The sequence below is a fragment of the Prinia subflava genome, chromosome 10, assembly GCF_021018805.1.
Source record: "Prinia subflava isolate CZ2003 ecotype Zambia chromosome 10, Cam_Psub_1.2, whole genome shotgun sequence".
NCBI classification, from domain to species: domain Eukaryota; kingdom Metazoa; phylum Chordata; class Aves; order Passeriformes; family Cisticolidae; genus Prinia; species Prinia subflava.
This window is the reverse complement of record NC_086256.1, coordinates 11,724,929-11,738,320: the sequence shown is the minus strand read 5'-3', so window position 1 is coordinate 11,738,320 and position 13,392 is coordinate 11,724,929. Positions and strand designations below refer to the sequence as shown.

The window sequence follows — 13,392 nt, the reverse complement described above, 5'->3', positions numbered from 1 at the left end:
TATTTAGTTATTCCCAATTTCTGAATCCCTGTTGTGGTTTTTGTTCTGTTTTAGGAGACAAAGCACTGTCTGACTGTCAACCTTACTACTCTCCGTGTTTGGTGTTACGCCTGCAGTAAGGAAGTATTCCTGGACAGAAAATTGGGATCTCATTCTCCACTACCAAGTACAAGATTGTCTCACCAAGCACAAGGAAACAGTGTGCAGGTATTGTTTAACCCAGTGGAACAAAGGCAGATGGAGCTTTGCAGTAAACATTGTGTTTTCTCTTAAGTGAGAGACTGACTTTTCCTCCATTCTTGTGGCTGATCTTTCTATTAATTCCTCTCTGTTTTCATAAAGTGTTTTGGCTTTACTGGCATCAGTAGTGTTCACTCTGATCTTTTTTTTCTTAGGTAAGTGTTGGCTTGGAGAAAGTTACACTGCAGTTTCTTAAGTACGATTTGGAATAATGCTTGTAGCTGAAAAAAGAAGTGTTATTTTTTTATTGCATGTGTAATGTAGTTACATAAACCTGACAGGTAACTTGGTTAAAACAGTCACAAGTAGAAGTACAGTATTTCCAAATGTGTTCTACTTGAGGCATAGAGCAGTAGAAGAGAGACCATCATGCACAGGTTGAGCAGAAAGATGGGCAGTTTTTCAGTCTGTGTAATAAAGAAATATAGCTACTTCAAAGCTTAGTATTTAATATTAGTGTAATCTGACCTTTTTCTCATAAACTGCAAGCAGTTCAATTAGAATATCACCGTTGGATTTTAAAAAAAATCTGTTTTCTAAAAATTCTTGTCACTTGATATAAAGCTGAGTTCAGACTTCTGAATTTCTGTTCCATTATATTTAACCCTCCTCAGTCTTCCAGGGAAACAGGTATGATATACAGAAAAATCAGTGGAACTTAAAAAGTCTATGAAGCATTGTGTTCAGGGTTTTATTTATGTGCTCACAAAAAGAGCCTGTCATTCAGTAAATGCCTGCCTGTCTACTTGCAATAGTTTGTTTCTCTATTTGTACATTTTCTTTCAAGAGTTTAATTTGTCTTTATTAACTGTAGTGAGCCATCTGGTGGCCCATCAGAAATACCTACACTGGCTTAGGTGATGACTCCTGCCTTAGCTCTTCTGTGCTCTACTGCTTTGTTATCAAGGGGAAAGAAATGCCATTCCTGGCTTTGTTTTGGTTCTTCAGCTGTTGTTACAAAAATCATGCAGCAGTCTGAAAACAAAAACATGAGGGGGTTCTTTATAAACTTTCTCTGAGTACCTGTGAAATCCTGGTGTTCTCACTTCTGTGCAGTGAGATTTCAAAATGCATTCACACAATTTTCCAGTTCTACATTTGTTGGTAAAATTACACAAAAGCTTAATTAAGTGGAAAAGTGATGAATTAAAGTAAATATTCTTTTTCTCCTTTTAAGGATTTTAAAATACCCAGTAATCCCACACTGAAGATTCCACTAGCAGCTGTATTTGATGACTTAGATATAGAAGTGGAGGAAGATGAATTGAAGACCAGAGGTAATAAAAGCAAAACCCCGTGGGTTATTGCATGAGTATGTTTTCCAGCTGTGTTCTAATTCTCTTCTAAGTGGAACTGTTTCCTTTTCTGCTCCAACTCAGATGTTTATTTTTAGTTTCTTGCAGCAATCTTTCTTACCTTCAGAGCAGAGGTTGTTGCCTGAGTTTGGCTGTTGCCAAAGCATGTTGGAGTAATGTTTGGTGCAGTTGGTATTGCAGTCACTCTGGTTCAAGTAGGCTTTTTAAAAATCTGTTCTACTTGTTTTGCCTGCCCTAAAAGACTCTGTATTTAAACACTGTCCTGTATTTTGAATAATCCTTTTCTGAGTCTGTAGTATCCTAGTGTGGAGCTTTGGTTATTTGTTTTCTCCTTGACATAATTAATTTTATGCACTATCAAACTTTCTCGTATCGAAGATTGCCTCACTGTAATACTAAATCTAGTGTAAAGATGAAAATGAGTGATGAAATCCCGAACAGTGAAGCTAATCCCAAATAGTGAAACTTTAATCGTTCATTTTGTAAGAGAAAATAATAACTACTATTTCTTTAAAGCCTCTAATTATTATTAATCATTCTAAAACCTGTGTGTGTATTTGATGGTAAAGAAAATATTTCTAAGTTCCGTTTTTTCAGAGGAATATGCCCAACCGATTGCTGAGCTGTTGTTTTTGTGATACCGTTTCATATGTCAAGGCAGTTTGTTTTCCCTCAGTGATGAGAGAAAAGTTACTGTAATTTGTGCATGTGCCAATTTCGGCTGGGCAAGAGTTAGTTATCTTCACCATAGATATTGTGGGGCTGTGTTTTTGGATTTGTGCTGAAAACACGGGTTGATAGTGTAGAGATGTTCCAGTTATTGCCCGTCAGGGCTAACACACAGTCAGCCTTTTCTGGTTTTCACACCACCCACCAGGGAGTGGGTTGGGTGCACCAGAAGTTGGGAGGGGACACACCTGGGACAGCTCACCCCAGTGACCACTGGGATAGTCCATAACGTGTGGCATGCTGGAAGAGGAAAAAGGAAGATTAGGACTTTCAGAGTTAGGGTGTTTGTCTTCCAAGTAACAATTATTCATGACGGAGCCCTGCTTTCCTGGGAATGGCAGAACACCTCCCTGTCTGGGGGAGGTGGTGAATGAATGCCTTGTTTTGCTTTGCTTGTGCAAACAGCTTTTGCTTCCCCTTTTAAGTGGTCTTTATCTCAACCCATGAGTTTTCTCGCTTTCATAATTCCCCCCCCCCCATCCCACCATTAGTGAGTGAGCAGCTCTGGGGGGTTGAGTTGCTGGCTGGAGTTAAACCACAGCAATGATGGTTTAACTCATTTCTCCTTCACTCATCTCCTACCAGCTTTCCCTCTCCTGAGTCTGCTGGCATTGGTCAGAAAAGCTGCCTTGTCCCTTCTGCTGTCTGGCACAGTTATACAGGATGTGACACCACCCCACTAATTTGCCATCTGCCCTTACATCATTATACCATTTGTTCTATTCCTAGTTAGTTTTTTCAAGCTATGCATGTACTTGTATATTTTTATCTCTTCTTGTATTATTAATATTTTGGGAAATGTAGCTTACATTGCAATAATATACAGTTAGAATTGCAATAAAGTGCCCAGTAATGATGATATGACTATATTAAGACACTTATTCAAACTGAAAGGAAGAAACTTCTTTAGCTTTGTTTTAACTTTGCTCTTAAAATTTCTTTTTAAATGCTTTTGATGAAGCAAAGATTAGGATTTATCTTAAGAAGGAATGAAGGCTGTTGGAAAACTTTCCTTGCAATACTACAGGATGGAAAATGCAGTGAGAGTATCTTCCTGAAATATATGCTGCTTCTGAAAAAACTGAAATAAAATCAAAATCCTCTAACTGTTCTTGCTTTCCAGTTTCAGTAAGAATGATTGTTCTTTTGGAGCAGAATTTGGAATGCATGTTCAGATACAGGAAGAAGTACTGTATTTCCATTCAGATAGAAGGACATTTGAAAACTTAATTTCAAAGTCCTGTATATCAGAAATTGTAACTGAAGTAATCCACGTGGTTTTCAGATGTAGAAAGATTGTATTAGTAACTTTTATTCTTCTGCCATAGACCAAAACTACCAGGACACTTCCTGTACTTCAAGAATTGCGTAGTCATTAGTACTGATTGCTGAATCTTTGTCAATTTTTAAAAATTTCTGTGTCTTACTGATTCTTTGCTTAGAAATGTTACTGTTACCTCATACAAAATCAATTGTATTTTGAAATATTACTTCATTAATACTTTAGTAGCCGTGAATTATATAATTCATAATTACAGAAAGAACATGTGTCAATTTTAACTTCCATGTATGTGGAAAAAGTGACTATCTGTAAAGAAGGTAAACAGTGTGGGTTAGGAAATAAACTATGTGGGAAAGTCTAAATTGAGCACTCTATTAATAATAAAGGTGTATCATCGGAATAGAAAAAAGAGTAATTGCAGAGCTAGCCTGGGATAATCACATGCTGAGTAGGTTTTGAATATTGAGTGTCATCTGATTTAGCGTGAATTTGGGACAGAGGGATGAAATCTTTAGGCTTTTGGTGATGTGATTAGTTACAAATGCAGCAGAGCAACAGTTTAACTGCACAGATAAGCTTTAAGCTGAAGTAAAACTTAAGTGTTGATAAACATATTTTAAATTAAAATCTGCAGGTGTCATAAACACGAAAAGTTAGTAAGATGAAATACAGTCTACTTGTCTGAACTGTTTTTTAGTCAATTGAGATCAAAACACCTAATTATTACTTATAGTTAAATTGGTATTCCTTTAGGAGTCCTAGGTTTCTTTTAGTTGCAGTTCTGCATTATAATTGGCCTAGCAAGTGTTCCATGAGTATTTTGATTAGTATGTATTTTTAAGGAATTACTGGATTGAGAAACTTGTCTTTATTCTGTTTTTCAGGTCTAACAGGATTAAAAAATATTGGAAACACTTGTTACATGAATGCAGCTTTACAAGCTCTTTCCAACTGGTAAGGAAAATGATAGTTAATGCAATTTATATTTGCTTGTTTATGCATTTTTTCCAAGTGGACTTAAGGAGTTTGCAGAAATGCACTGCTATGGATGAGGACATACATTTGTTGAATCTCTCTTGTATACCGCAAACAATTTATTATGGTATATGGGCCACTCAGCTTTTTCCCTGTTTCATTCTAATGCCTCCTAATATTGAGTTCTAGAAATTAGAAGAAAATCCAAAGAAAGCTTCTGGGTTTGTGGATTAGTGTTTGTATATCTTTTTCCTTTGCTACAGAAAAAGCAAAGGAAATGCATAAGAATAAACCCTAATTAAAAAGAGACAATTGTGGTGCTTTCAGAAATGTCAGAGCACGTTTGAGGAGCAGCGTGGCTGTACTGCTGAAATTGTCCTATCAAGAAATGTTTGGTCACAGCGTTTAAGAATGTAGGAAGTGGAATTGTTCACTTATAAAATAACATTACTCTTACATTATAATCCTGTATGGATTTGCAGATTTCCTCTTGTATTTTAACAACCTGAAAAAATTACCGCTTTCTTCTTTTTCTTCAGCCCACCTTTGACGCACTTTTTTCTTGACTGCGGAGGCTTAGCCCGAACTGATAAGAAACCTGCAATTTGTAAAAGTTACCTCAAGCTGATGACAGAACTCTGGCACAAAAGCAGGTATTAAATCATTTTGGTGATGAAATGATTATAAATAGAGTCCAGAGTCATGAGGGATGCATTAATCTGTCCTAGGTTTCTTATTTTTATTTCATATGCTCACAGGATTCCTCTTTAAAAAAAATTAGGGAGGAATTGCAGGACTGACTTGCAGGACTCAAGCACTCCTTATAACCTGTTCTTTTTTATATATACCAAAGATAGACCAAGAAACAGATTAGATGACAAGCATTAAGCTCTGAAAAATGTTTCTGTTTGCCAGAAATACATCTAAAATGTTTAACTCTCTATGTACTTCCTTCTGTATCAATGTTTAATCAGTTTCTCTTATTTCCTTATATGGAATTTGTGTAATGTCTAGCTAAGAAAATACTTCAAAATACAAATAGAAAGGTAAAGAAAGAGTAATTGTGCACAGTGCCAAGAGTGTGTCTGATTTGTCACCTGATTGTGTGACAAGAAATGTGCCATAAAAGTCCTGATACAGGCACTGTTTCTGTTGGGTGACAGGTTTATAAAAATCGTGTAGCTAATAATTCAATGTCAATATTATGTTTTAAGATTGATATTATCGGTGTTCAGTTGCAGATAATGGTATGATCTCAGTATAGGGAAAAAAAAATCCCTTTAAATGCTTTCTTTTTCAGTGTTTATATATTTAAAACTTTTTTTTAGGCCTGGATCTGTTGTTCCTACTGGTTTATTCCAAGGAATTAAAACTGTTAATCCAATGTTTCGAGGCTACTCTCAACAGGTAAAACTTCCTAATGTCTTTTAAATCTGCCTAAGCCATAAAGTTATCTCTTAATGCAAAATCTAATGCTTAAGATACCTTACTTCCTATATTTGTTTAAAGCAAATGCCAACATAAACTTTAGTTAATATGACTTGAAAGTAGATCATCTGAAATGGAGTAATCAGTAGTTAAGTCATGTTTTAGATTTATTTATATCAAATTCTCAGAAGGTCGTCAATTTAGACTACTCCTTGTCTTTCAGGAAAATTTAATTAGTAATATCTGAACTACTGCTTTGTGTGAAATAATGCTGCTAATGTTTGAGCAGTCCCAGAAAACAAAATAAAGATGTTCAAAAATCAAATTAATATAACAGATTTTTAATATATTTGTCTATCAATTATGTTTAAAAAAATACACAGTATGCAGTCTCCATTTAGTATCTTGGAAAAAAGCCCCCTACCATTTTTGTGTTATGGAAACCACAAGCTGGTAGCTTGACCAATAGGCTGGGATTATTATATAGCAAGGGCATTCTTCAGTTGCTGCTTCATACAGTGTGGAGCACTTCAGTGAAGAGCACTTCATTAAAAGGTTTAGGACTAGGTGAAAAATTCAAACCTTGCAATTAGAAGAGCTGACTAGTATCTTCTGGGAATCTGCATTTATTAAAACGAATTTTGCTTTTTCCATTATGTTTCATGTTTGTGGAGTGAAGGATTAGGACACGTGTTTTAATGTTCAATTGGTGCGTGTAGCTGTAAGGTCAATGTTTAAATACTAATCTTAATGTTCTGTGATCTGCTCATGAATTTCTAAAGTGCCACCTGGATTTCTGAAAGAGCAGAAATTTAGCCTTGATAACCAAAAGAAACTGTGTGGAAACTTAATTCTTGCAGCTTTGAACACTGATGAAAACATCTTTTTCCATGCAGAGAGCACTTAAAGAGAACCTTTTTGGGTTGGGCCTGGATCACAGTTCAGTTCAGCAGGTTTCATGGAAACAGTTAAAACACAGCAGGGCTTTCATAACCAACACTCTCCTGGTGCCCAGCCTTACAAGTTGGGCAGCCATGTCCAATCTTCAGAGAGAAAATTACATTGATCAATGAAGAATGTTTCTCTTAATCTGTGTCTTGATGTTTTGGTTAATTTTGGTTTTTTGTGAGAGGATTGCCAGCAAGGAGGCATACTGGGGTATTTTTCATTACCTAAATTCAAACTCAGTTCTGTAAGTTGCAATTTTTAATAAAAGAAGTGTTTTATAGTCATCAGTTTTGAGTTTAATAAGTTATTGCTATGATGGATGGGAATATTGAGCAGCAAAAATCACTATTATGAGCAACCAGAATGCAAAAAGGAAAACAGAAGAAAATAAAAGCGGTGGTAGTTGCCAACAAGAGGCTTTTGTTTTCTCACATGCCTGCTTTATTGGATGCTTTCTATTGCCAAAGACCAGGCAGCTGCAGTGATTGATGAAATTTGGTGCCTTTTAGGATGTTTCCAAACACAGAATAGACTTGTAGTAATACTTGACAGCTCTTTGTGGGAACACATTTGGGAGGCTTTACAAGTACTGTAGTGTTGCTGGTGGTGTGATGCATTGGAAAGACAGGCTGAGTCTTTTTAAGAAAGTACCTCACACCCAGTGAAAGCAAGCCTCTGGTTGATTGTCTGGATAAGCTTTATAAGAACTGTCTCTAAAATGTTCCATTACAAGCAGAGCTGGGGTCTGACCACACTGCTGGTACTTGGTTGAGTTAAATTTATCGTTCCAGTAAGCTATGGCAGCATTTTTGCAGGTTGTTAAAGTAATTTATTTTGGGAATTAGAGTGTTTTGGAGGAAACTTGTGTGATAAGATTACTTGTGACATGCAAGAAATGTGTGCAGGAAACTTAACATTACTGGTCTGGAAATGAAAGACATTTTGAGCCTTAGACCTGGGACAGAGGAACTTTCTTTATTCTTTAACAGCCAGCTTTCATTTTAGTTATCTATCTTTTCTGATGTGAATATCTTCCAGGTAAAATAGAGTAATATGGTAAAATTTGTTTCAAATTCTAGGATGCACAAGAATTTTTGCGTTGTCTGATGGATTTGCTTCATGAAGAGCTTAAAGAACCAGTTGTAGAACTGGAAGATGTGCAGCCTATGAGTGTTGAAGAGAGTATGGAAGAAGATAAGAGCCAGTCAGACTTAAGCTTTCAGCCCTGTGAATCCTGTGGTAACTGTGACAAAACAGAAAATGACACAATTTTCAAACCTGTCTTAGAGGATCCTGCGGAAACAACCATGTTAATTCAGGATGATGATAACAACTCAGTCACATCCAAAGACTGGCAGAAAGAAAAAATATCAAACAACAAACTTAAACGAGCAAGTTCTATGGAAGACTTGGAAAAAGACACAAACACTGCTTCAGAGACCACTGAATTTTTAAATAACCAAGGAACTGTCAAAGTACAGATACACAGCAGATTCTCAGGTAGTACATTGCTAAAGTGCAATTGTTATAGTCAAAATCTTAGCCAGAACATCTGTGGATATGAGTGGGTGTGGAAATGCATTGTTAGAATAAAGTAGAGCTGTAGGTCAAATAGGGTAGGTGGTTTTACTTATAAACAGTGTCCCTACTTAGTTAATTTTTTAGTTTAGGTGTTCTGAATTCAATTTTAATTCCCTTGACAAGCTAACTATTTGTACTAGGTAAGGTTTCAGATAACCAGAAGAGTGGGTTTTTTGTTTTGTTCTTAATTTAAAAGGAACTGAATTGGTGCTACATTCCTGAATGTCCAGTGGACTGACAGTGTGGTTAAATAAGTTACATAACCATTATGTGTGTTCATTCTGCAGTAATTGTTCACAGAATTTGTGCAAATCTCAATTGCAGAATACATCAATGACGTCCACATGAGTGACGTATCTGCAGCCCAAACACCATCGTCAGCTGAAGGGATGAACACACGCTTATCAAGCAGCCCTCCAAAATCATTCCCATCGTGCTCTTCACTGGCTCAAGTCCACAAAAAAGGTAGAGGCTCTTTATCTTCTCCTTCCTGGTACTAAATTACACCGTATTACAGTTTTCACTGTGTTTCTTACGTCTTGTGTAACAATGCAGGGTTGTTCCTAAGGGGGTTTTAGCCCTGTTTCTGGTGGGGAGAGGGAGTGTTATGTAAGCTGGACATGCAAGATTATTCTCAGTATTTCTGTAATCTTCTAAATATTTTGAAGCATGAATAGTATTTGCCTCTATTTTGGGAAGACAGAGTATTATTTTTAGAAAATTTTATCAATTGCACTGGTTGGGAGAGAAGAAAAAGATAAGAAGCTGGGTACCCCAAAGATAATACTCCCCAGAGAATAAACTCATTGGTTCTTCAGCAGAAGTTCAGTAAATCATCATTTTAGTTAACTAAGGTTTAAGGAGTCATATATAATGTACTGTTGATAGACCTGTGAACGCTGCCTGCTTTATGGTTGTTAATGTCCCTGCAGTGCAGAGCATTTCTTTGAGCACTGCAGCACAATGCATTTATGAGCACCTGGAATATTCAGACTTTTACTGCCTTTACATATAAGACAGTGCTGCTTTAGGGCATGAACAAAAATATTTTTTTTTTCCCTGATTTGTTTCACAGTAGACTGCTTGAAGCAAAGCTTGTCTTTCAGAGCATGCTTTTAAGGCATCACACCAAACCCAACCCAAAAACTAATACAACTTTAATACTGTGATTCTGCTTCATGCAATAGCCTGTCCAGATAAGTTCTGAACATTCATGTTGTCGTTTTAATGCTTTAGCATTGGTGTTGCATGCCAGTGATTTAATGGACTTAAATCTTTGACCTCCTTGGTTCGTTTGTTCAGCAGCTTTGACACTGCATCTGTACTACTGTCTCCAGTTTTGGCCTCACCATTACAGGAGGGTTTTAGACAACCTGAAGTGAGTCTGTCAGAAGAGGTACTCGGTCACTGGTGCTTGTCATGCCCAAGGACAGGTTGAGAGGCCTGGGGGTTTTTAATAACCTGCTGTTAGGCTAGACTCCAGTCCTACCTTTAGTCTGGTTTAATCCTGTCATCAGTATTGTGATACAGTAACCTTGTTTGTGAGCTCTTCAGCCCAGCATGGCTGAAACTTCCCAGGAAGATCTGATCAAATTTAAGTGTCAAATAGAATGTTCCTTTTTATACCTTGGGGGCTTCCTGCCAAGATAAATCCATCATGTAGCAATAGGCTGTAGATTTCAAGACTGGCAGTTTGTGTTTTACTCACAGAGGCAAACGTTTCTGGTGGTTGTCCCCAGCTGCTTGAGGAATGAATTGCCTGTAATTACTGGCAGTAATATGATCTTGTAATTCCTCAGAAATACTTAGTAAATAGAAAACAAGGCTTGGCTCATAATTTAAATCTGAACCTATGAGACTTCTAATTATATTACACAAAGCTGAATTGTAATCAGAATCCACTGTATTTTGCCTTACTGCAGCATTTTATTTTTGTCATTTTATAGTTTCAACAGTATCATCACCAAAAAGGAAGAAGCGCAAGAAGTACAGGAGTGTTATCTCTGATATATTTGATGGGACTATAATAAGTTCAGTCCAGTGCTTGACGTGTGATCGGGTAAGAAGAGAAAGTTCTGGCTTTTAATATGTTCTTTTCTTACTACTTTATGAATACAGTCATTCTCTGGTAATGTTACATTCTTTTGTGGCAGATTTCCTCAGAAGGTTGGGGTGTTTCAAACTTGTTCTCTCGAATTGTGATAGTGGCTACCATCAGCACTTTGTGTTTAGAATAGCTTGTATTCATTGAGCTGAATATTTACTCAGAACCGAAAAGTAACATTTTGAGAACGGGTTTACTGCAAGGATGTAGGAAGAAGCTTGTTCTTCAACTTCATTTAGGTCTCATTAGTTTTTAATAATGTTCTGAAATATGGTAATGGACACATGCTACTGTCCTAAGTTCTCAGGTACTAATGTTTCAGTGAAAAGATAAGACAGTGATCTAATATAGTGCTGTAACTGTCTTATCAGATAGACTGAGACTAATAAAATTAAGGCCTTTCAAAAAATCCAAGTGAAGACACTAAGTTTTGCAACAATAGGAATCATTAACTGCTCTCAGAAGTTCTTGTCTACTGCAAGAGGAGATGCAACATAGGAAGGAATAGTTGATTTTTTTTTTTCTGTACATTTGCTCGGAGGATTACTTGGAACAGCACACGTGATCATTTGGAAAAAAAAGTCAGTTACCTAAATATGTCTAGTGGAGTGCTTTAGTTTAAAAGCAATAGTATCAAATACTGGATATCCAAATCTTTACATTACGGACAACTTCCTCAACATAAGGCTTAAACCTAACCCTGGTGTATTTGCATATCTTCAATACTTCTCTTGGTTTAGAACTTAGTATATAGAGACCTCAGGCTAATCTGGTGACCAAGTTCAAAAAACAAACAAAAATTTCTAAAACATGTTCGATGTTTGACTGTGTGATCACTAATGAGCACAGGAGCAAGAAGATGCACAGATGGGTCTCCCTTGCAGTGAGTCCAGTTATATCAATTCAAGATAATGTCAGAATAAAACAGTGTGGAAACAATGGACTGAAGCTTTCTGAAACTATTTTATGTAACACAGCCTGAGGCAAAAGCCATAGTTCCTTGTATGACTGATATGAAGACAAATAATAATGACCTAAAAAATGTTTCAGTGATAACAATGTTCAAGTTCATTCTAAAATGCTATTTTTGGTTCCTCTTTTTTAGAAAATGAATTCTAATTAATGTACTTTTTTATAATTAATTTCCTACCTAGTGGAATTTTCAGTTATGCACTAACTTGGTAGTTAGTAGTGAACTTTACAGAATTCAGTTTAATTACCACTTCTCTTCAAGCTTAACTCCATTGTGTTTCATTTATTTTCTTCCTTAGCTGTCTGTAACCCTGGAGACCTTTCAGGATCTATCCTTGCCTATTCCAGGTAAGGAAGATCTTGCTAAACTCCATTCTGCAAGTCATCAGACATCTCTAGTCAAGGCAGGGTCATGTGGAGAAGCATATGCCCCCCAGGGATGGATAGCCTTTTTTATGGAATACTTCAAAAGGTAAATAATATTTATCTTGTTTGCTTTAATTATCTATTTTGAAATTCTAGTTTCTGCTCTTTTGGCAGAACATTTGTTGGTTTTCTTTCTTTTCTGTCAATGATGTTTCAGGTTTGTTGTCTCATGTGTTCCTAGCTGGTTTTGGGGTCCAGTTGTAACCTTACAAGATTGTCTTGCTGCCTTTTTCGCCAGAGATGAGCTCAAGGGTAAGAGGTTGATTACCTGAACATGTTTCTTCTGTGCTTTCTTTCCTTCTGTCACAATGAGACGATTAATATCTTCTTAGCTTAATGCAGTTAAGCAGAGGCCACCTGTTAGAGTGGTGTACAGTCAATCTTTGTGCTTTTGGGATCATTCATTTCGGAAAGGTAAGCTTCTCATTCAACTCAGTATTTGAGATAAATGCCTATGAAAGCTGCTTTAGAAAGTCAAGTCAGTCTGAATTTGGTTTAGTGAAATTGTATCAACTTAAGGCTCATAAAAATTTCAAACCCACTATATTAATATTCATTCTTATAACCTCAATTTGGACATAGTAAATTATTTCCCTTTTAAATTATATAGGCTCATCTCTTCAGATTATACTGCATTGCTTGGTAGTTGAAGACATAAAACCTAAGAACCTTTCCTGTAGTTGCTATGTCAACACTCTTATGACTGTTAAATATTGAATGCAACCTAAAGATAAATTCCCTCGAAACTTCTTTCTATCAAATGTACACACTTAAAGGATAACTGTTCAAATTTAGACAATAATGATTGATTTTCTTCTCCCTGATATTTGCAGGTGATAACATGTACAGCTGTGGAAGGTGTAAAAAGTAAGCTGGCTTTTTTATCTTTCTTTTACTTCATCTTAATTTGGGGTTCTACTGCTTCCATTAGTTAAGAGACATTTATTTCTGTTGACTATGTCCCAATACTGTTTGTCTTTTGACATGACCCTGTGTTCTGACTGTCAGAAATTCAGCATTCCCAAGGTGCAGGAGTCAGGAAGCACCAACTTACCCTACCACATGTGCTTAATTCTTTCTCATGCCCTTGCAATTTAGATGTAAATTTGTTTTGTTTGACAAAATAAAAGCTCTTAGCCCTCTCTAGTACTAGTGGCTTTCCCCTGATATGCAGTACATCACTGAGGTGTGTGAAATAAATAAACTGTGGCTTTAAATACTGAAGAACCAAAAACCAGAAGTGGTCTGAAGACTGCTTGAAGCCCTTTATGGTACAGAAGTGTTTCTTCTTCTTGTATGTGCTGTACATAATTTCTTAGAAGTAAACTTAGTTCATTTGTTTTTTGTCTTTTACTGGATTATCAGCTTTCATGAAACTTCAACTTCTTTCC

General features: G+C 36.4%; 1 protein-coding gene across 3 annotated transcripts in view; it reads left to right on the top strand.

Moving 5' to 3' along the window:
• Positions 1 to 13,392, top strand: part of USP33 (ubiquitin specific peptidase 33) — a 37,954-nt gene that overhangs the window by 11,337 nt on the left and 13,225 nt on the right. Inside the window, exons 5-15 of one of the 3 annotated variants that reach the window (XM_063407308.1) lie at positions 55 to 207; positions 1,418 to 1,517; positions 4,452 to 4,521; positions 5,082 to 5,195; positions 5,871 to 5,949; positions 7,998 to 8,418; positions 8,824 to 8,964; positions 10,446 to 10,558; positions 11,875 to 12,047; positions 12,150 to 12,253; positions 12,835 to 12,868. In XM_063407308.1, coding sequence (XP_063263378.1) covers positions 55 to 207; positions 1,418 to 1,517; positions 4,452 to 4,521; positions 5,082 to 5,195; positions 5,871 to 5,949; positions 7,998 to 8,418; positions 8,824 to 8,964; positions 10,446 to 10,558; positions 11,875 to 12,047; positions 12,150 to 12,253; positions 12,835 to 12,868 — 1,502 coding nt within the window. The remainder of the gene's footprint in view (positions 1 to 54; positions 208 to 1,417; positions 1,518 to 4,451; positions 4,522 to 5,081; positions 5,196 to 5,870; positions 5,950 to 7,997; positions 8,419 to 8,823; positions 8,965 to 10,445; positions 10,559 to 11,874; positions 12,048 to 12,149; positions 12,254 to 12,834; positions 12,869 to 13,392) is intronic. The other 2 variants (XM_063407311.1, XM_063407309.1) reach the window with 2 other exon arrangements.